We start from the raw sequence: 24,919 nt of genomic DNA on the forward strand, positions 1-24,919 counted from the left end.
ATACTGCTGTATTTCAGTTAGCTTGTATGTGAGCAGTGATCTTGTTTCCTTGCATCCAGAGCTGTGCTCACCACAATGCTTCACAGGCTTTATTTTGGGTCAAATGCAGATAACTGATTTCCACCCGCACCACAAGTAGAAGTGTAATACAATAGCAACTTCATGTATCTAACTCAAGGTGTTTAACCTCCTGTATTTTAATTTTTTTTATTGCGATATAAAATGCAGGCAGTGTTGCAGAATAACACTGTTGTGTCCAAGGTAGAGTGGACTGCACCCCAGCCACCTCCTTTTTAAATATATATATATTATTATTATATAGGATTTATATAGCGCCGACAGTTTACACAGCGCTTTACAACTTGAGGGTAGACAGAGTACAAATGCAATACACTTTAATACATTAGGAATCAGAGGGCCCTGCTCATTTTATATATATATATATATATATATATATATATATATATATATATATATATATATATCTTTTTTTTTTTAAAAAAAAAGGAATTTTTGTATCTTTTCTATTGTCTACATTTTCGTTTTTAGCCCTGATGAAGGGGATTCGCTGATCACCCGAGATGTGTTAGCTGTTACAAAATAAATAATTTTTAAGAACTATAAAAGTTGGTGGGGCACTCCTATCCTTTTAAAACGTTATTTCCATTTGAAATTGGCCCCTTAGTGGACCTACATGATCAGTGTGCCCTAATAGTTCATGAAAAGGCAAGCAAATCCCACCTTTTCTAAAATGAACTCACTTGCCACATGCACTAAGTAGGTAGCCTATAAAATAGTCCAGGAGTAGGCAACCTTGGCATTCCAGCTGTTGTGGAACTAAAAGTCCCATGAGGCATTGAAAAACTCTGGGAGCCAAAAGCATGACTTCCAGGTGCAGAGGTATGATGGGATTTGTAGTTTTGCCACAGTTGGAGTGTCGCGGTTGCCCACCCCTTAAAAAGACTCATAGCCTACCCCTGATAAAGACTCACTTCACCCCACTTTCACACTACTGACATTAGTGTTCTTTCTGTTAGCTTATACAGCTCTATAAACAATCATACAATCATTAAAATGTAACTTTTTTAGTATTTTTGGTCGTATCATGGCTGAAGATTGGTTGCTGAGGGGAGCTAGCACTAAATATTAAAGGCCAAGCATTTTGCTAAGGTGTTAAAGACCAGGAACACAAACTGTCAGGCTAATTACTAAGCCTATCAGACATTCCTCTGGTAGAAATTTATACCACTACTGCAACAATTAGTATATCAATCACATTAATTTAATTCCCAATAGATCAGCATAGAGAAAGCTTTATTAATGTCATTACTATTAGCATGTCAATGTTCATGGGGTAATACCTCATCCATCAGTCACAGAACTGGAGGTGACCTTTCAGAAAATCCTCTTTTTCTTGGTCTATTTATTGGGGAAGAGAGAACTACTACAAAGTGACACGAATTCTTATGACCCAATTAGCATACATTTGGTGTTTTGAATGTGTAGGACTGAAAATAAAAAAGAAGCATATGGTTATATGCTAAGGATAAAAAAAAAAAAAAAACATGAGTTACCATGAGACTGTGGATACATGCTGAGGGTAACTTTCCCTTTTAGATCCTAGGCACTTTTGTAAACCCAAATTGTAAACCCCAAAAAAACCCCAAAAAAACAAAAAAATAATAATATATAGTATCTTACCAGCCACATCATGGCTGCGTTTTTTTAAGCATTTACCTTCTGATCATGTCAATATTACACTTCTTGAACAAGGGTGACAACACCTATCTATGAGGGAGCAGTATTGTCACCCTAGGGCAGCCATGTTAGGACCATAGACCACATACAGTATTCCTTATGCCCATATCATAGGGGGAGGGGATCTGTAGTTCACAGAGGTAAACTGGACCGGATGAAAGGACTGCTTGAGATAAAACTGAAGAATGGACAGGAAATAAGATCACATTAGATTTCTGACAGGTGGTTTTTGTACATATAAATAGATACACTTTAACTGACCTCACAGAGCACATTTGGGGCGATTCAATAAAGTGCTAACGACAGTTTTCTGTCACTATGGCCCTTAAATTGGCCTGCGTCAGATTACAAAATCCCTACCGCCCATTTCGGTATATTACCTGTCTTGTCTGACAGATTCATGTAGTTCTTTGTATACATTGTAAACGTGGCGCTATTAATGCACCTAATTTAAAAATAATTAACTCTAATTCGTAGATAACAAAATTGGAGGTAATTAAAAACCTACTCTAACTTGGTGTACAAAGACAGGCAGAGTGCCTGTCCCTGTACAGAGTCTAGCAGAGTGGCATATTTGCCTCCAATATCCTCTCCCTGTTATTGGTTGCTAATAACTGCTTCACAGCTGTCAGCCTCCTAGCAACCATTGATGCTGCTTTGGGTGGAGCCTGATGGGGAGGATGAGACAGCAATTCCCCATCAGGTGTGCTCTCACCTTGTAATTTACAACAGACAGTGGGCGGATTTACAGGGGGGAGCAGACCTCATGCAGAACTAGTGTCTGCGAATCCCCATCAGGCTCCGCCCCTGTAAAAAAATCTCCTGACCCCCTACGCTGTCTGACAGGTGCAGTGATGGGGAGAAAGTGGAGTTACACTGAGGGCAGGGTGTCTGTATTGCACCTCCACAGGGCTGCTGTTAGAAATCATGGGGCCCCGTACAGCCTACCTGACAGGGCCCCACGTCCAAAAGTGACTGAGGACATTGATTTATCAGTCTTTCTCTGTAGCCTCAGCTGCATCGATAAATTAATGGGATGCACTTTACTATGCTTCAATTCACGAATTAAAGCATAGTAAACACCGTTTACTATGCTTTAGTGGTGAATGGACACAGGAGTGATTGGTACTGATCACTCACTGTGTTCATTCAGGAAAAGAAGGGGCCAGTAAATGACATACTTAGTGTCCCCCTCCCCCGCTCTCTCTTAAAACATTCCCCTGTGTGCCCGCAGCAGCTGCTGGTGAAATAGGAGAGGGAAGCTGGCAGTGCTGTGAGGAAAAGAGGCTCACAGGGGGGCCCAGGCAACAGATGGAAGGGGCACATGTTCTAGAACCAATCCCCTGCAGTGCAACTGGAGGGGGAAAGAGGAGGAGAAGCTGACAACACTGCAGAGGAAGGCAGAAGAGGATCAGTGTCAGCAATAAGACAGTTCAGCTGGACCTCCTGCTCAGCAGGTGCCTGGGCCCCCCTTTTGAACTGATGGGGCCTGGGCCCAGTACAGAAGGGCTGGCTGTACTGCCTTATCAGCAACCCTGCACCTCCACGCTTGATGTATGCCTCAGATTCCTGCACCTACCTACAACAGATACATAATTCTGCTGCCGGCACTGAAATTTGTTGTGTAAAGACATGTCGAAAGAGTGTCTTAGACACTCCCCTGGATGTACAGTGTGAGCAGAGTGTCAGAGTAGAAATCAAAGTATCCCTGGTACAGAAGGGCACAACTGTGCGCTTTGGCAACTCTGCTGAGTTCATTTCTGAATTGAAGACATTGGGGTCGGTTTGAGTATAAGGTTTCAACATAGAAAAGTGAATGCTTGCTTTGGCACTTTGAAAATTGAAGAGTGTTTGTGAATTGGATAAAGCTGTGTTCACTGTAAATACGGATCATTTGCTAGCAAAAATCTATTTTTTTTATTTCTTTCCATATAATTTGACATTCAAAGAAAACATCTTTTTCACTTTTTTTTTTTTACTAACATTAACTTTGCAAGGTTAACATACACTTTCTAAGTAAACATTCACTTTGCTGGGTGAATAGCCACTTTTCATTTATTGAATAAACCCCAGTGTGTGTAAAAGTATGTTTTTCTGGTGTCATTCTAGCTTTATTGGTTTAAGGGCAAAAAAAGTGTACAGGCTTTCAGTGAATTTTGCCTTTTCATTACAAGTGAGGTTGAGAAGCCCATAGAAGATTAAGCAGGCCATACATATATACTGTTTCAGGGTCTTGGCGATCTTCCTATAGCCTAGGCCAGTGGTCCTCAACCCTGGTCCTCAGGGCCCACTAACAGGCCAGGTTTGCAAGATAACTGAAATCCATCCCAGGTGATATAATTTGCTGCTCAGTGATTGCAGTATTCTAGTCTGCATCTCCCCAAGGTAATACTTAAAATCTGGCCTGTTAGTGGGTCCTGAGGACCGGAGTTGAGGACCACTGACCTAGGCCATCTTTATATAGAGCAACAATTCTTTTTTTTTTCAGATTTCTTTGCCATGAGGTGCCATGTTGAACTTCCAGTGACCAATATGAGAGAGTGAGAGCGATAACACCAAATTTAACACACCTGCTCCCCATTCACACCTGAGACCTTGTAACACTAACAAGTCACATGACACCGGGGAGGGAAATTGGCTAATTGGGCCCAATTTGGACATTTTTACTTAGGGGTGTACTCACTTTTGTTGCCAGTGGTTTAGACATTATTGGCTGTGTGTTGAGTTATTTTGAGGGGACAGCAAATTCACACTGTTATATATGCTGTACACTCACTACTTTACATTGTAGCAAAGTGTAATTTCTTCAGTGTTATTATATGAAAAGGTATAATAAAATATTTACAAAAATATGAGGGGTGTACTCACTTTTGTGAGATACTGTAATTCGAAATTCAGCCGGTTCAGCAGGGATCGGCTGAATTTTGATCCATGTCTGGGCACTGAGCTTGTACAGAAGTCAAACTACAGATTAACTTCTGTACAACTACCCTGTCAGATTTTCCCTATTCAATCAGCACTGCAGGCTATAGACTGCAACACTGATCAATGTATTCTGTCAGAATATAATAGCTCAGTGGGGAGGATTCCCCCATCCACATCGAGTGTGTGAATGAGGGAATCAAGTCAGTTTTTTTTTTATTCAACCTGCTGGTTAAAAAAAAAAAAAAAACTGACATCTATGGGCTGCTTTGAACCAGCCTACAAATATTTTCAGATAGAGTAGCACTTGCTCTACTTAAATTATCTGATTGATTGGCAGTCCAGGTCTAGCTTTTTAACACCAAATGTGGAATTTGAGAGTAAGCAGTGGCAGTTGTACAAATCATAATACTGTATGTTGGCCTTTTAATGTTTTACTGATCATATACTTCAGCTCCGGAAGATTTTACCCCCTTCAGGACCAGGCCATTTTTTGCTATTTAGCGCTGTGCTATTTTAACTGGTAATTGTGCGGTCTTGCAATACTGTACTCAAACAAAATTTGTATCATTTTGTTTTTACAAAAAATTGAGCTTTCTTTTGGTGCTATTTGATCACCACTGGGTTTTTTATCTTTTGTGATATAAAAAAAATAAAAACAAAAATTTTGAAAAAAATATCTTTTACTTTCTAATTTTAAGACTTATCTAATAAATAATTAAAAAAAAAAAAATTCTTCATAAATTTCAGCCAAAATTGATTCTGCTACAGATCTTGGGTGAAAAAAAATAAGTGTATATTGATTGGTTTTCGTGAAAGTTATAGCATCTGCAAATTTTTTTTCTTTTTGTACTACTAACGGCAGTGATCAGTGACTTATAATGGGACTGTGATAGTGCGGCAGGCAATCTGACACTACCTGACACTGAGCAGGAACTGACATCACCAGAGTCACTAATACAGTGATCAGTGCTAATAATATGCACTGTCACTGTACTAATAACACTGGCTGGGAGGGGGGTAACATCTAGGGTAATGTAAGGGGTAAATGTGTGCCTAACAATGTTTACTGTGTGTAGTGTGTGCTGTTTTTAATAAGCAATATGCTAGTTACTCCCTGCTTGGCAGTAAGAAAAAAAAAAAAACAGCACATCACTGCTGACAGTGGAGAGTCCTTTGTTATTTACCTCCACAGGGCTCTCTTCTGTCATTTGCTCAGCCAATCAGCAGGCTCTGGCCATAAATCATTGGGCAGGACCCACTGATCGGCTTGGCATCAGACACTTTTTATGCGCCCACTATCCATACATACAAAATCACATACATGTACAGGATGTAGTGCAGCAGGGCTACACTGCCACAGTATACATGCGGTGGTCACTGGTCAGTCCTGAAGTTGTTAAACAATAGATTAGTATTTGTTTCTATTATACTAAGGAGCAGATTAAATTTTTTCTAGAAGATTTTAAATATAGGGTACCTCCCAATAATTGTTGTGTGTATATATAATGGGTTTAAAGCTGAAATACACAGAAGAAATACATATACATGAGCTGTTTTGTCTGAGAAGGGATTTGTATTTCTGTCCACCAGGTCTAGTCTACACAACAAAGTTATATAGCACAGCTCTGTCTAGCAGAGACATGATTTTCTCTGCTACTGTTGAATAGAACTTAAAGGCCTTGGCCCTCCCACACAATATGACTGGACAGTAAAAGGAGAAGTGGCAGGTTGATGAGCTGTCTCCTCCTATCTACAGGGCCGGCCCTACCATGGGTTCATTGGACCCAGGCAGAACTTGGAGAGGGGCAGCAAATAGACTCCCAAGATTATTTTTCCAGCAGTTTTGGGTGTCCTCAGTTTGTGGGGCATTACGGCATTTCCCCATCTCATACTGCCGCCCATAGTGCAATCTGATGAGTATGAGGAGGCGGAGCATCTCCTCCAGGGAATGTCCCTCATGTGATCGTGGTGTGCACAAAGAAGTCAGACATCAGAGCACTCCATCTCACGCAGGGCAGGCTGGATCTTCTAGGGTGGTGGGCGCGGCAGACACAGGAGTGACAGGAGGACTGAGGACAGACAGTGAGTGTTTGGTGGACCGGTCCGTGGTGAGTTATGGAAGAAGATAACAGTATATATAATATTTTCTATATTTTATATTTATATAAAATAATGGATGTGGGGGCCTTTTGTTAGGTGTGATTTTTTTTTTTTTTAAATGGGGGGGGGGGAGCAGAATTTTATTCTTGGACCCAGGCAGCACAATGTCTTGGGCCAGCCTTGCCTATCAGAATGCTCCTTTGCACTGCAGCACAGCTGATTAGCTTTTTTATTTACATCTATATCCAAACTTTGCTGTACAGAGATCACAAGAAGCCCATATTCAGGAACCTACATAGTTTTAACTAAAAAAAAAAAAATACACCTAATGATGTATTATTGAATATAGAGTTGCCTTATTTTCTGTCTTTTAAATCTTCTTAGAGTTTAGAGTTATTTGGTGTTACAATTTTATTCATTAAGATGATTAGAATAGAATACATAAACAGAGTTATACAGAAATGTTATATATATATATATATATATATATATATATATATATATATATATATTAACAACAACAACAACAACAACAAAAAGAAAAAAAATATTACATAGTTATTAACCAGAAAAAAATGTTTATAATGTGTGAACAGTTAAAATATATTAGAAAAGGTTGACAACAAAAAATAAGGAATGGAAAAGAAAAAGAAGGAGAAGACAGAAATAAAGAAGAGAAGATGGATAGGTGGGTTAGGATATGCTGGGCTTAGACAAATTATGAATGTAGCTATATAAATTTAGAGAAAAACAAAGAACTAACAATATTAGCTTTGTTGGTATAGTCGAGCCATGGAGACCAGACTTTTAAAAAGTCAGAATGGTTATCAAATAAAATAGAGGTTAGTTTTCCATGTCCATAAGTCTTTGCTTCACCTCTCTAACATTCAGGGATGGAGTTCTCCAAGCTTTTGCAATAATTTTGCTGTGAGGCCAAATATAAAAGAGATACATTCTCTTTCAGATTTTCTAAAGCTCAGATGTAGTCTATGTAGTAAGGCTCCCCAAGGATCCAGAATTATGTTTTTTTGTATCTTTTTTTAAATGTTGCTAATCATATTATACATTTTTGTCCATAGTTTCTGGACAACAGGGCATTCATACCAAATATGTAATAAAGTCCCTCTAGAATTACATCCTCTAAGCATAAAGGGGAGATTGAAGGAGAAATATGTAATAGTTTTCCTGGAGTCATATACCAGCGACTATTTTATATGCATTCTCTTAGGCTAGAGCATTAATAGAACATTTGGCTGCATTTGTCCAGATTTTACTCCATTCATTGATATTTGAAGAGTCTCCTGGATCGAGTTCCCAAGCAAAAGCGTAGGCAGGTTTACTAGTGGATTGGGAAGAAATCCGTGAAGCGTAAAGAAGAGAAATAATTCCAGGGGAATGTGGATTCAATTTGCACATTTTTTCAAGAGGTGTTAAGAAGGTCGGACATGCTGTGGTATGAGAGAAGAGTAATTATAAAATCTTTAGGTTTAGATTTAATTGAATATGAATAAACTACATAGGCTGACCTCTCCTTCTGAATATACAGTACTAGCTGCCTGCTGCATAATGCTAATCCAATGGTGTAAAACCAATTTCAGCTAGAACTTTTATAGTTGCTAAAAGAGTTGGGTAAAGCTGGTATCTTCAGAAAATGGGAAGAAAAGTGCTGCCTGGAGATGCGTACCTTAAATCACTGTACAAAAAAGGATATTCAGATTAGGAGTTCTGACTTCACTGAATACATACTTGTTTTGTGATAGAGACACACAACTTGGCATCTTCAGGAGGAGGCAACCAAAGACAACATATTTCTCTTAGCTCAGGGTTAACTTAGAACCTAAAACCAACCAAATATTTCTCTTTTTTTCATTTTGAGATGGCCGGGGGGGAGTTTATATTTTCATCAGGTTTTAATTTTGGTGCCCTCATTGGATAGATTATCCCCTCCCTTACGAACACTGTGACACCTGTAGGAGAAATGATCTCCATGATAGGAAGAAGCACAGACAGCAATAAAACATTATTACAATTCTACCCAACTCCCCTTCTCTACTGAAATGAATTTTATTATTTTTGTCTGTGTCCCAAGTGGAGAGATTACCCATCGTCTTTTGTTTTCACAGGATGTGTGGGGAATTTTTCCCAATATAGACACAGCAAGCAAAAAAAGAAAAAATAAATAAAACAGAGGCTCTAATCATCCTTGCTCGCTCGATTAACCACTTAAGCCCCGGAAGATTTTACCCCCTTCCTGACCAGGTCCTATTTTGAAATTCGGCACTGCGTGATTTAATGGACAATTGCGCGGTCGTGCGACGCTGTACCTAAACGAATTTGACGTCCTTTTTTCCCCACAAACAGAGCTTTCTTTTGGTGGTATTTGATCACCTGTGCGATTTTTTGATCATGCGCTATAAATGAAAAAAGAGCGACAATTTTGCAAAAATAACCATATTTTTCACATTTTTTATATGAAATTCCCCAAAAATATGTAAAAATCAAAAATTTTAAAAATTTTAGGCCAATTTGTTTTCTGCTACATATGTTTGCTAAAAAAATCGCAAAAAGTGTATTTTGATTGGTTTGCGCAAAAGTTATTGCGTTTACTAACTAAGGGAAAGATTTTTGTCATTTTTGTTGTTTTTTTTTTTTAACGAGTAATGGCGGCGATCTGCGATTTTGTTTTGCGGGACTGCGACATTGCGGCGGACAGATCGGACCCTTGACTGACATTTTTGACACTTTTGGGGTTACCAGTGACATTACTACAGTAATCAGTGCTATACATATGCACTGTTACTGTAAAAATGACACTGGCAGTGAAGGGGTTAACTTTTTTTGAGAGGGAGCGGTTAAGTGTGTCCCTAGGGGCGTGATTCTAACTGTGATTGGATGTGGCTTGATGTGTAAGAACAGAGATCAACAGTCCTACATAGCAGAACCGTTTGATCTCCATTCTTACACAGGGAAGAATGACAGGCGGCTTTGTTTACATTAGCCGCCTGCCTTTCTCCTGGTGTAACAGACGATCGCGAGTGACCGGCGGACATCGGGTCCGCCAGGCACACGCGCGGGGGGGTCCGTGACTGAGCGGGAGCACGCCTTCAGGAGCGCGCGCTCGCTCCCTAGACCCACACAGGCTAACGTCGCTTTGCCTGTGAGGGGCTGACCGCCGCAGTATATAGTCGTGCGGTGGCCGGCAAGCGTTTAAATACAAAATAACAATTTTAGCTGGAACTGAGCTTTACGTATTTTTTTTTTTTTTAAATCGTTTGAACAAATTCAGGAAACTTATCAAAGCTTATGGGGAGAGTGATTTCTTATATATTTGTAGAACTTTCTGGGATTCCTGAGTTCAAAGGTCCAGCCCTAGGGATATTAATCTAGGTAAAAAGGCATATATATAATCAGGAAGACTTTTTGGATTGTGTATAGGATTGTGTATATTGGATTGTATGGTTGTGTTTTTTGTTTTTTATTGGTTGAGCCAGATGGACTTGTGTCTTTTTTCAACCTGACTAACTATGTAACTATGGGGGAGATTTACTAAAACTGGAGCACTCAGAATCTGGTGCAGCTGTGCATGGTAGCCAATCAGCTTCTAACTTCAGCTTGTTCAATTAAGCTTTGACAATAAAACCTGGAAGCTGATTGGTTTCTATGCAGAACTGCACCAGATTTTGCTCTCTCCAGTTTTAGTAAATTTCCCCCTATGTGACATGGACGAATCTTTAGAAGCATATACTGTATTAGATGATCATGGAATTGTGTTCATGGCACACGCCCTTTCTGTACCCAACATCACCTTATACTTTGGTGATAGATTGTTGCAAAACAACAAGTCTTTCAGCTGATGTATGATAGGCTATGCTGAAGCCTGGCAAATGCTTGACAACTGCTATATCAAATAGCTATTGAGTGCACTTTGAACCCTTTTGGGTGTTCAACAACAGGTGTTACGGTTAATTCCAGCCAGAGGTACATGAAATTCTGTTTCTAATTCTTTTTGCTTCAGTCTAAAAAATGACAACAAAATGAATGCAACCTACCATCAACAGTTACTTTGCACACTGCTAACTGATCTAAAGTGTTGGTGGTAGATTGCTTTGATCTGTTCAGTTGTTTTTATGACTGAATGCTGGTTAAACATGGTTGAAATTGCCTGAGAATCCCACAGGGAGAATCTAAAAGCTGGCTCTCCACAGACTTTGTTTGACTTCTTATCAGATATCTATAGCCTTTCCAGGTGTTTGGCAAGCAGTTAGTAATCATTTAGAAAGCAGACAGAAACCCTCCAAAATTTTGGCAAATTGCTCAGTAAACAGAAAATAATAAGGACACAATGGTGAACTGCTCTTTCTCCGGTTCCCTAATTCCCACGACCATAATCTTTGGTGCACTTCTAACTTTAGAAGCTTTATCAGCGGGTTCATGCCTGAAATGTGCAACAGAGCTGCATTAGCTACTTTAATGAGTGTTACCAGGGTCTGCCATAGGAGTAAGCTTTATAAACCTTTTCAAACTGCCTAATAACCACCTGTTTACTGGTCTCTCAATTTAAAAAGAGGTATGAAAGGCTGATGAAAGTACAAAGTTGTTGGTGCCAGGCGTTACCACAAGAATGTGTACTGTGCGTTTTTAAACGTGAAGATAAAATGTGTGCTGTGCATTTTAAAAACATGTGTTTTAAAAACGTGTGCTGTGCGTTTAAAAACAATCCGTTTTAAAAGCAATCCACTTTAAAGCCAATGCGTTTTTAACACTAAAAATGTACCATCATTAAAAGTGCATATAGTGCATTAAATGAAACCATATAGTGTCACCACTTGGTTAATACAAGGTGCTTTAGTGCTTGCTGTGAGCCAGTGTATCAAGTGCTCAGTAAAATACTTATACAATGAGAAAGTAGATACCCGTGGATCCCCACTGGGTATAATTGCTTACCGCACTCTTTTGATGGGTGGCTCGATTCTCCTCATTTGCGCACTCTTTTGATGGGTGGCTCAATTCTCCTCATTTGCTGTAATAGAAAATAGCCTCTATTGCGTAGTATATCATGTGTGAGATGAAAGCAGGTGTAATATCCACTCACATTGTAGGAGTTCACTTTCAGCGTGCAGGGTCCGCCAGGCTGTGTCGCTTCCGCGTTCCACCGGTCTGAACCACCGCTACCGGAAGTGACGTACTGACGCAATAAGCCACGCCCTACGCGTTTCGTCACTACGACGTCATCTGGAGCGTCCCACATGAAAGGCTGATGACCATAGAGCACTGTAAGCAATGGTTTACTGATTGCCATCAACCTAGCCTCTAGTCTTCCATTTGCAGGAATACTATTCCTTTCACTTCACATGTAAACGTGTGTTGTGGTGAGTGGTAGTCAGGGTTCTGAGACACACGTGTCAGGCTGTTCCTGCTAAGATGACTCTGGACCCATTCTGATTCTTTTTGGATGGGGTAGTCACCCACCTGTCATTTTGGATATGCCCCAGCATATTATGTCACACTCTCCTTGCCTGAGGCCTATTACTTAAAAATACAAAATGTCCACCCCAAAAGCATTTTCAATGCTTTACTGCATAGTTTTCACACTGGCATAATGACGTTTCTTCTTTACAAGACAACAGTCACTATCATGACTTCCTGACAGTAGTCTGTAGTGCAGAACATCATACCTCCATTATATGACTTCCTTAGTGCAGAATATTTAGCAAAGTCACAAAACCATTGCAGCCATCTTCCCAGATGTTATTATACTCTTTCCATAGGGACTCACATATAGGGCATTTATTTCTTACACATAGAGTGCTCCTCGCTTAGGTCTCGATGCCAGCCTAATATAAGCCACAGGACGTGCTTCAGGAAGGTCAGGGGTGGCAAGGTTTCTCCCTTTTCCCCCAATGTGTCACCCTAGCAGTGCAGGCTGGCAAAGGGCTCTCTCTCTCCTCCCAGCACAGCACTACATCCTACTGATAAGGGGTGTCCTGCTCCCATACCCCAACTCCACTGGGCCCACCCACAGCTGGCATATAAAAAGGAACTAACTTCACCAACTACATCAACAAAGAGGGAGTATCAATGAAAAGGCACTTACACCTGCCAACACACACTTATCAAAGTTTCAAACTGTGAATGAGTATTCAGCCAAACTGATTCACTTGGCATTTATGGTATAAAAAAAATAAAGCAATGAAAAAAAAATATGCTGACTTGCTATGGCACTAACTCAAATGACTGCAAACATGTAAATCAGTTACTTCCAGCATGGTTGGAAACCTTTATGCCTGCAGAAGCAAGCCAACTAGCATTTTAGGAGGTTAACTATAGCAGCCTCCACAGTTCTCCTCTGAGAAGTTTATTTTTAACTATATACTGTAGATACAGTCTGTAAGTTATACAAATGTTAGGAGTAGAACTGATAAGTGCAAAATATAATGAATGAGAATGGAAAGGGACAGCTGTGGTAACACTATTTATCATATGTAACACGCAGGTCATAAGTATTGGCAGACAATAACTAAAAGTTATCAGATTGATGTAGACTCATACTCTTCATTTTATTTTGTGATGCAGAGACATATAATATCACATCTGATTTGCAGTACAGGGCTCCTCGGTTTAAATCAGGGAACTATTTTCAAGGAGTTTGCTTGAGTTTTTCCTGTTTACTCCAAAGGGAGAGAGAGTCAGGAGAGGGAGAAAGAGAGGGGGGGGGGGGGCAGAGAACACAAAGCCATTTACATCAGTCTCTACACTATATGAGCTTACACTCTAATACAGGGATCCACAAACTACGGCCCTCCAGCTGTTGCAGAACTACACATCCCATGAGGCATTGGAAAACTGTGACATTCACAGACATGACTAGGCATGATGGAAATTGTAGTTCCTGAACAACTGGAGGACCATAGTTTGAAGACTATATCACCACCACAGTCTCACACTGTCATATTATATATTTATATAGCTCTGACATATTCTGCAGAATTGTATACAGAGCACTGGGCCATTTACATCACTCTCTGCAACCCAGTAGCTTAAACTCTAATGGACAACACAGCCACAAATTATTAATATTATTATTATTCATATTCCGCATTGCTCTTCAGAGAACACTGGGCCATTCACATCAGTCTCTGCACCAGGAGGGCCTACACTCTAATGTTCCATCACCATCAGTCGCTATTATCACTATTATTATTTGTATTAATATTTATATACAGTAGCTCTGACATATTCTACCGAGAACACTGAGCCGGTCACATCAGTCTCTGCACCAGGGGGGCCTACACTGTAATGTTCCACCACCATCAGTCACTATTATCACTATTCTTATTTTTATTAATATTTACATAACTCTGACATATTCTACAGAGAACACTGAGCCGGTCACATCAATCTCTGCACCAGGGGGGCCTACACTCTAATGTTCCACCACCGTCAGTCACTATTATCGCTATTATTATTTTTATTAATATTTTTATAGCTCTGCCATGTTCTACAGAGAACACTGAGCCGGTCACATCAATCTCTGCACCAGAGACGCGTACATTCTAATGACTAAATCAACCCCCACCCCCTTCCCCCCAAAGTTGCACAATGTTATTACAATGTAAAATACATTCATATAACTCTGACATATACAATAGTGCAGCAAAGAGAACATGATGCCAATCAGATCAGTAGCTTACACTCTAATGCCCCCCTTCCTCCCCCACAGTTGTACCCTGTTAGAGATCGAACATACAACCCAATTTCTGCAAAACTGTACTAATCCCTATCCCAGTAGGTAGAGAACAAATATATATATATATTTTTTTGGTGGATGCCCCCCCTCTTATATTGTTGACCCCCCCCCCCCTCACACGCACACATATGAAGTATTTGCGACATTGATTCGAGTTCCGGGTGATCACCAACATTGTACAATGATTGTATTGTTTGAGTTGGAAGCTGTTAACCTTTCTTCATGGGTGACTGGATGATCCTGTGTCTATTCTGATGGCTGAGAAGATTGACAGGCAAACTTAGTTGCACAGCTGCAGTCCAGCATTTTTAGTGAATCTAATGTGTATATTTTTTATTATACTCCAAAACCACACTCAGAAATCTCAGCCAATCATGGAGTTTCTTATATTGTCATGTGACAATGTCAGAACGCATGCATGGCTGCAATTTCAAAGTATCTGACAAGACATTTAGGCAGGAGGAGAGTTTACCACTAAAAAAGCAGCAAAAAAAAGAACAAAAAAAATTAAAGTCCTGATGTTAGGGCCCAGGGCACCCTGTGGGAGATGCGGGGCATGTGCTGCCCCATGCACGTGTATGTATGGATATGAAATAGGGACCTAAGATAGTAAGCTGCTTGGGGGCAGGGACAAATGGGAATGTGTACAACGCTGCTATAGTTGTCATCGCTCTATAAATACCCGTAAAAAATAAATAACAAATAAATAATAGTGATAATTGTAAGACCCACATCTTTTAGAGAATTGTCACTTGAACCACAAACTGAGTGTCACTGGCACATACAGCATTTCTTTCCTGGGTATGGTTACTGTACCTTTTTCATTTATACTGCACATCTCATTCAAATTTCATTGTACCAAAAATACTTCAGGGGTTCCTATCATTCTGGGCCTGTTCAACTTGTACAGAAAATTGGAGTATTCTAGGAATCAATCACAGCTATCAAATTAGTGGCAACACAAACAACCAAATTTGCTTATGGGGTAAGCACTTAAAGAGGAACTTCAATGGGGTTATAAAAATATACAAGTCAGCAGTTACAAATACTGTAGCTTCTGACCTTTAGGAAAGAGATATTTACCAGTCCAATCTAATGTACTGTCTTCCCCACAGCTTAATCTTCACCACGCTCCAGGTCTGGTGCTGCCATCTTGGATTTGGGAGCTGGTTTTGATGTCCTTATGTCTCACAGCTGGCTGTGCATGCACGGGGCATGACAATGCAGTGAGACTGGCCCTTCAGTCTCCTGAGATGTGTGATGTGTCCCAGGAGGCCGCGGGCATTTGGGGAGAAAGGGATGGGAAAGGGGGAACAAGGGCACGCCATTCTTGCCCAGGTGAGAATTGAGGAGGTAGGAGTGGGTACTGGTCATAAAAAGTGCCTTGACAAAAAAAAGCTGTAGGTGTGTTAAAGGATGGGGAGGAAAGTGTGGGGGGGGGGGGGAGGGGGAATGAACTGCACTTTCCTTTCTGGGTGAAGGTCTCATTTATGCAGGAAGTCAGAAGGCTTTATCAGACCTATACTGAAATTGCCCCATCCCAATTCTGTTCCCTATAAATTCATATACTGTGAAATACCTGATATTATACATTTCTTTACTGCGGATTCTGGTGTACCAGTCTCCCTCCTGAGATGATTATGTAATCAAATGTGAAAGCATTTGTCTTTTGATTTTTTGTGAAGTAGGGCAAGAGGGAGAAAGAGGAAGCAGGATTTCGGAGTTGCTGATTGCTAAAGGGTAAGAAACATATGTTCAGACAGAGTCATGATCAATGTTCCTAAATGAATGGAATCCAGAACACTGGCTTGTGCAGGAAAGGTAAGTATAGTACTGTGCGTACAGTTAGGTGATAAGTCACAAAGGGGTTGAGTGTGATCTCAGTGTAGCTTTGACTTAAACATGAGTCTGAAGCCAGGGGTCTACTAGATACGTAAGTACAGGCTTAGAAACTGACAAGAAGAACTATGCATTATGAGGAGTACTGATTTTATCATATAGATATATATATACATACATATATATATATATATATATATATATATATATATATATATATATATATATACATATATACTGTATATATTATATATAGTGTATAATATATACATAATATATACAGTATATATATATATATATATATATATAATATATATTATATACTATATATATATTAGGAAGAGGTCTTTATAATTTCTTGAAATGTTTTGTCTTCCTTTCTTTTTATTTTTGACGGGATTTGTTCTTCACCAATAATTTATCCCCCTTATATATCCATATCCAAACAGTTGCTGCTATAGACATAAATGTATGTCAGCTTTTAAAATACGCACTTGCTTCAATGACGCTTGGCCAAGTGTTAGTTGGATCAGTAAATGTGTCATGAACTGAAAAAGTCATTTACTTTGAAACTTTGTTTTTCTTTTTTTTGTTTAGTACCTACTGTGCGGGTATTCTATTCTGAGTTTTCTTGGGGAACCTGCACAAAGTCAGTGCACATGCAGTTATTGTGTAATCCGTTGACCTCAGTGTATAGTATATGTAGGGATTTTTTCCCATTCCAAACACAAAGAACAGACAATCGATACATCTTAGTCAGTTTTAAACTTACTGCATTATGTAAAGTTGTGCATTCTACCTGCAGAAGACAATTAAAGGGGGTGTATGTTGATGGCTCATGCATACAGGTAGACTCTTCATATGTCTATATGGATCTCACCTGTTTGATATCAAAGCAGACTTCCAAACTTGTCTACAATCCATACATGAAAAAACATGCACCAATGGAAGTAGCACTAAACCAAAGGATAAGAGTTCAAACCCATTGTTTTAGTTTACACTAAAAACACAGTTTTAGGGGTCAGAAAAATTCCCCTTCTTCAGGGCTACAACAAAACACAATGTAAATACACAATATAATATAATGACTGATCCACAGTACCATTCGTAGTCACATTTATATTATATTGTGTTTTGTTATAGCCCTGATAAAGGGGGAGTTTTTTTCTGACCCCGAAACAGGTTGGCTGTTTTTAGTATAAACTAATAAATAAACTTGCACACTTGTATCATTTGGTCTGGCACTACTTTCATTAGTGCATTTTTTTCCTTTTTAAATGTGCCTGGCTGGGTACCTACCAGTGGGTAGCCTTGTCTTTTGTGAGCAGCCTAAACTGAGCCATTGAACTCTCTGAATGTTTCGTCCTCCCACTGCTTTGTATGAACTCAAATCAAAGTCTCAGTGGCTCTTGGATGCTTTTTGTTTTTTATTATCTGCAATCTGCGATCGATACGTGACAAGATAATCGCCAATTTAGAACGAATCCTAACAGAGGCGTAACTAGAACCTTCAGGGCCCCTGTGCAAGAAACCATGAAGGGCCCCCTGGCCGGGGCCCTTCCCTTCAAGCCTGGGGCTCTTCCCACTGACCCTCGGGCCCTTTACCCTCGTTGCGGGGCCCTTTATTACGGTCCCGCAGCGGGACCCTTTCACAAGTTCTGCAGTGGGCCCCCTTACTGCCATCTTGGGGCCTCCCCACGGTGGTGGAATGCTAGGGCCCGGTCACAAGTGTGACCTTTGCGACCCTGGAAGTTCACTCACTGGTGTCAGTAGTTTTTACTTTTTGATATTTTAATTGTATTATTTTTTTATCATTTTAGTTTATTTTTTTTTACAATGTCACTGACTATGACTCTGTCCATTTAGAAAAGGAAGGAGCTGGTAATATACATATTTACTGACCCCTTCCTGGTTCTCTATTGTGACACATCCCCTGCAGCAGCTGGCAACGGAGGGAACCAGGGGAGCACACAGGGGCCCAGAGACAGCAGAACACAAGTGAACTGGATAGGAGTGGTGTGGGCAGCATACAGGAGAAAAAAGGAGGACAGTGATTTCTCTACATGCTGCCCCCGCCCCCGCCGCGCCTCCTATCCAGGTGTACAGGGGAGACGCACAGGCCCCCTGGAGCATGGGGCCCTGTTGCAGTTGCAACCCCTGCAACCCCGGTAGTTACACCCATAAATCCTAATATATTTGATAATAGGCCTGTGTGTAAACCACTTCATTGAGCCTGCTCATATACTGCCTGTTTCAGTCTTATTACTCAATGCATGGTTAATGCTATGAAGACTTGAAATTTCACTTCTTCAATTGGAAAAATAAGTGGCAAAAAAGATATTTAAATCTTATAACAGAGATCCCCACGTAAACCACAAGGTCTGGCTGATTTGCTCAGTTCAGACGATTGATACAGCAGGTCAACAATTGGTTCAATTTATGTACAAAAACAATCATACATAGGTGGTAACCTGTAAATATATAACAAACTGATTTTACGACCTTACAAAATCATTCTTAGCAGACACTTCTTAGCAATGCACAATTCCATTGTGAACAATTGTGCAAAAGAGTGGATAGTGGAATAGATGTGACATCGAAGTAAACTCTGCTACACGCACAGTACATTTATTTGAAATTACCAGAAAATTTGAGAAAATTGTTGTATTTTTCAAACAGTAGCCATTTGTATTTCTGAAAATGAAACCTCATTATGATTTTTATAGTTCTCTCCACCTCATTTGATTAGTGGAATATTTGGATTGGTCAATAAAATCACTTCATATCCGGGACAGCTTTATACAACAGCTTTTCATACCAGTGATTTTTTTTTGTTTCATTTTAATAATCTGCATGCAAATTACTGAGTGAGCTGATGTCCGGCACTTTTAAATTTGACCTTATGCGGCATGCTTACAATTTGTGTCACATCATGGCTTTTCAAGCCTGTAATTTCATGCCTGAGATCCTGTCACACAATAGGATCTTCTCCCAAAAATGCTGCATGTCTGACAGGATTAATCTCACATTGACTTCTACTCTGAGATGATGCACTGATCAACACTGTTGGGAATTTTTACGAGCAGGTTGTCAGTTAAATAGTTTATCTATCTATCTATCTATCTATCTATCTATCTATCTATCTATCTATCTATCTATCTATCTATCTATCTATCTATCTATCTATCTATCTATCTATCTATCTATCTATCTATCTATCTATCTATCTATCTATCTATCTATCTATCTGTCTGTCTGTCTGTCTGTCTGTCTATCTATCTATCTATCTATCTATCTATCTATCTATCTATCTATCTATCTATCTATCTATCTATCTATCTATCTATCTATCTATCTATCTATCTATCTATCTATCTCTCAGTAGGACCTACATTTGCTAATGATTTAAATATACCGCTTTTATCTACAATTATTAAATATTGTATTGAATGCTAAGTATAGCTCCATTAACTACAACAATGTGAATTAAATGCATGAGTTTCACCGTGTATTACCCAGCTTTCATCTCATGCATTAAGAAGCCCTGGTGGCTGGGGAACAGCACAATGCAATATAAATGAACAGCCATGCAACGCTTCTCACCTACCATCTAATGCCTTTGTATTAGGCGAATCATAATGTAGCCATCTCATATGTTCAGAAGTACGCAGTGCTCTGCGTCCACCTTCCCTGAAGGGATTTAGAACAGTTTTACCTTGCTGCGTCTATTATCCCTATAGCAGCACAAAACCACTTAAGCCATTTCAACCCTTTTTTTAAGACCACATGGGTGCCGGTGACCTTTCAGTATGATATGCATTAAATATTCAGCTGCAATCCACTGTCTTTATACGTTTTTACAATTTCATCAACAAAAGCATGAGACGTGCCTAATAAAGGAGCACGAAGGAAAATATTTATATTAACAGTCATACCCTTAGGTCATTCAAATTTCTTCTCTTAAAAGCAGTCTCCAGATATCCTGGGCAGAATGACGTTCACTCACTAGGATATTAACTATACAGTATCACGCACTTCAAAAGCCTGTATGACATTGTTACCAAGGTTCTACTGAAAAGGCAAATCTTATACTATCACTGTGCTTTTTCTCTGAATATGTTTAAGAGTCACAAACAAAGTGGAAAATATGAGCAATGTTAATGTGTTCTACAGGTATGGTACCATGGACGGCGGTACTCGAAGGAAGAATGCCACCCGAGAAACCACAAGTACGTTAAAGGCATGGTTACAGGAGCACAGGAAGAACCCTTACCCCACCAAGGGTGAAAAGATCATGTTGGCCATCATCACCAAGATGACCCTCACCCAGGTCTCCACGTGGTTTGCAAATGCCAGGAGGAGGCTGAAAAAGGAGAACAAGATGACTTGGCCACCAAGAAACAAGTGTTCAGATGAGAAGAGGCCTTATGAGGAGGATGATGAAGAAGATGAAGATGAATCTTCCAAAGACAATATAAAGAATGAGAAAAAAATAGAGGGTTTGTACATTTAATTCTAACAGTATACACAAGGCCTACAGTGCACAAAATAATGCACGCAATGGAACATAACCTTTATTGGAACAAAATGTCTGCGTATCTGTGAATTTGTTCCAGTAAACAGTAGTGATAAATAGACAATAGTCAAACAATATCACAAAAACACCTATCAATTTTTCTCTTTTATACAGTATCTCACAAAAGTGAGTACACCCCTCACCTTTTTGTAAATATTTTATTATATCTTTTCATGTGACACTTTGCTACAATGTAAAGTAGTGAGTGCACAGCTTATATAACAGTGTAAATTTGCTGTCCCCTGCAACAAAAGGGGATACACCTCTAAGTGAAAATGTCCAAATTGGGCCTCAAGTGTCAATATTTTGTGTGGCCACCATTATTTTCCAGCACTGCCTTAACCCTCTTGGGCATGGAGTTCACCAGAGCTTCACAGGTTGCCACTGGAGTCCTCTTCCACGCTTCCATGATGACATCACAGAGCTGGTGGATGTTAGAGACCTTGTGCTCCTCCGCCTTATATTTGAGGATGCCCCGCAGATGCTCAGTAGGGTTTAGGTCTGGAGACATGCTTGGCCAGTCCATCACCTTTACCGTTAGCTTCTTTAGCAAGGCAGTGGTCATCTTGGACGTTTGTTTGGGGTCGTTATCATGTTGGAATACTGCCCTGCGGCCCAGTCTCCAAAGGGAGGGGATCATGCTCTGCTTCAGTATGTCACAGTACATGTTGGCATTCATGATTCCCTCAACCGAACTGTAGCTCCCCACTGCCGGCAGCACTCATGCAGCCCCAGACCATGACACTCCCACCACCATGCTTGACTGTAGGCAAAACACTTGTCTTTGTACTCCTCACCTGGTTGCCCCCACACAAGCTTGACACCATCTGAACCAAATTTATCTTGGTCTCATCAGACCACAGGACATAGTTCCAGTAATCCATGTCCTAAGTCTGCTTGTTTTCAGCAAACTGTTTGAGGGCTTTCTTGTGCATATTTAGAAGAGGCTTCCTTCTGGGATGACAGCCATGCAGACCAATTTGATGCAGTGTGCGGTGTATGGTCTGAGCACTTACAGGCTGCCCCCTCCCCCCTTCAACTTCTGCAGCAATGCTGGCAGCACTCACACATCTATTTCCCAAAGACAACCTCTGGATATGAGGCTGAGCACGTGCGCTCAACTCCTTTGGTCGACCATGGCGAGGCCTGTTCTGAGTGGAACCTGTCCTATTAACCCGCTGTATGGTCTTGGTCACCATGCTGCAGCTCAGTTTCAGAGTCTTGGCAATCTTCTTAAAGCCTAGGCCATGTTTATGTAGAGCAACAATTCTTTTTTTTGCAAATCCTTAGAGCAGTGGTCATCAACCCTGGTCCTCAGGGCCCACTAACAGGCCAGGTTTGCAAGATAACTGAAATACATCCCAGGTGATTTAATTTGCTGCTCAGTGATTGCAGTACTCTAGTCTGCATCTCCCCAAGGTAATACTTAAAATCTGGCCTGTTAGTGGGCCCTGAGGACTGGGGTTGAGGACCACTGCCTTAGAGAGTTCTTTGCCATGAGGTGCCATGTTGAACTTCCAGTGACCGGTATGAGAGAGTGAGAGCGATAACACCAAATTTAAAACACCTGCTCCCCATTCACACCGGAGACCTTGTAACATTAACGAGTCACATGACACCTGGGAGGGAAAATGACTAACTGGGCCCAATTTGGACATTTTCACTTAGGGGTGTACTCACTTTTGTTTCCAACAGTTTAGACACATTTTTGGCTGTGTGTTGGTTGTGTGTTATTTTGAGGGGACAGCACATTCACACTGTTAGGCCCCGTTCACACTGGGGCGATCCGACTTGGGGGGGCGACCTCCGAGTTCGTGGTGCGAGCAGCGCGCCGCGACCTCGGAGCGGCCGCCACGGACTTCATAACATTGAAGTCTATGGCAGTCGCCTCCGGGTCGCCCCAAAGAAGCTCCGGACCCTTTTTCTAAGTCGGAGCGACTTGTGTCGCTCCTATTAGAACGGGTTCGCAGCTTCCCTATGGAAGGCGACCTACGGCGACCTGTGAGGCGACCAGGTCGCCTCACAGGTCGCCTTAGTGTGAACGGGGACTTATACAAGCTGTACACTCAGTACTCTACATTGTAGCAGAGTGTCATTTATTTGGTGTTGTCGCATGAAAAGATATAATAAAATATTTACAAAAATGTGAGGGGTGTACTCACTTTTGTGAGATACTGTATATTGCTTACATATTCCACAGTGCAACACAAAATGTATTAATATTAGAGATGGAATAAACAGTGCAATGTTCGGTAAACTATATGCACATACTTTAGAGCAAATTTTGGACAGAAGTCTTTGTTTTGAGTTGGTTAAAGAATAAGGCACAGCCAAAGGAAAGCTGTGCCAACAGAGAGAAATTCAAATCCATGCAGACTGTATTCCTAGTGAGCATGGAACCCAGAATCTCAACACTGCAAGCTAAAACTGGCAATCACTTAAAAGACCAAAGACACAAAATGGTGTTCAGAAGTTTGAGCATGTTTGATACCTAATCAAGCGAAAATGTATGTTTATGCACTGTGCAGAAACATTTGCCATTAGCTGCACTTCTACTTTAGGTCCTGCTGCGTAATTTTCCCATACCATTAGCTGTCCTATGTGTTTTGCACATGTCCTTAATAAACATAGGAATGATATGATACAGTCCAAGACCGTAATTCTCCAAGCAGCACTGGGAGCTAGAGTATAATAGTTTCAGAGTGCTGCTGAGCTGGTTATCAAGGCAATGATGATAATGAAAGGGTTACTGCTGAGTTTAGGATGGGGAGAATGATTTTCAGGACACTATACTGCTGAGTTAGAGATGGAGAGAGTTATATCTGCAGGTTTAATATGCAGCTCATTTGGGGATGCAGAGATAAGGACGTTTCTAAGTGCACTATTGTGCAGAGCAGACATGGGAGTAAGTCACACATGTGCAAGTCACAAGCAAGTCTCAAGTCTTACCCTTCAAGTCTCAAGAAAGTCCCAAGTTACTGTGGCAAAAAGCAAGCAAGTCAAGTCGAGTCCCTGCTAGAAGTCAAGCAAGTCAAGTCAAGTCACAAATAAAGTCAAAATACTGATCTACCCCAATTTTCACCTTTAAATCAGTTAAAAGTCAGTGGTCAGGAAAGGTTTTGTTTTATTTTCAACATTAACAAAACTGCTTAATGCTTTTTTCTTGGCATATTAAAGAAACACTTTGAATGCCCAAACAGCTCAAAATCCTTCATCCAGTCGTGTTTCAACATCACAGTCGCTAAAAACATGTTAAGTATTCCCATTGTTAAACAGCCAGTGTCCTAAAAATCAGAACACACTGAGGTGTTTTAAGTGACTGTGGTGTCAGAAACATAACAGGCACATTAATTTTGCTTTAACACATCTTGAGAAAATGCAAATATTTAATAACTTAAAAAAGTAAAGTCATTTCGAGTCATATGTCTCAAGTCAAAGTCAAGTCTCAAGTCATGAATACCAAGTCAAAGTCAAGGCTCAAGTCATGAATACCAAGTCAAAGTCAAGTCGAGTCTTTTATTAATTTTAGTCAAGCAAGTCTCAAGTCCTCAAACTGATGACTTAAGTCTGACTTAAGTCAAGTCATGTGACTCAAGTCCCCCACCTCTGGTGCAGAGCTTAGGTTGAGTGGGTCAGAGATACTTCCAAGAGCACTGCTGAGTCAGATATTGGAGGGGGTGCTATTACCAGAGACAATATACTGCTGACTTTGGGTTGGAGATAGTGACACTTCCAGGGACAAAGTGTTCCTTAGCAAGAAATGAAGGCACAGGGAGTTTTCCAAGTACCATGTGATGCTGAAAGTTTAAAAAGTAGTAAAAATAAGGTATGCAAAAATATGTATTTTTTTTTACTTTCTCATTTACCTTTTTACCCCTAAGTAAACAGGTAGAGGTGTACTCAGTATTTAGAAATTATAAATTGGCATAAATAAATACTCTTCCATATCTGAAGGCACATCTTTTTTTGATGGT

The 24,919-nt window shown here is 40.3% G+C and overlaps 1 protein-coding gene across 4 annotated transcripts in view; it reads left to right on the top strand.

Annotated features, from left to right (window-relative positions):
- Nucleotides 1–24,919, top strand: part of IRX4 (iroquois homeobox 4) — a 121,183-nt gene that overhangs the window by 10,617 nt on the left and 85,647 nt on the right. For all 4 annotated transcript variants that reach the window (XR_014225377.1, XR_014225378.1, XR_014225379.1 and 1 more), the window contains exon 5: nt 20,543–20,868. Coding sequence is in view for 1 of the 4 variants with exons in the window: in XM_082259934.1 (XP_082116060.1) it covers nt 20,543–20,868 (326 nt within the window). In the remaining 3 variants the exon portion in view is untranslated. The remainder of the gene's footprint in view (nt 1–20,542; nt 20,869–24,919) is intronic.

This window comes from Pelophylax lessonae, assembly GCF_965119305.1.
Source record: "Pelophylax lessonae genome assembly, chromosome: 5".
Taxonomy (NCBI): Eukaryota; Metazoa; Chordata; class Amphibia; order Anura; family Ranidae; genus Pelophylax; species Pelophylax lessonae.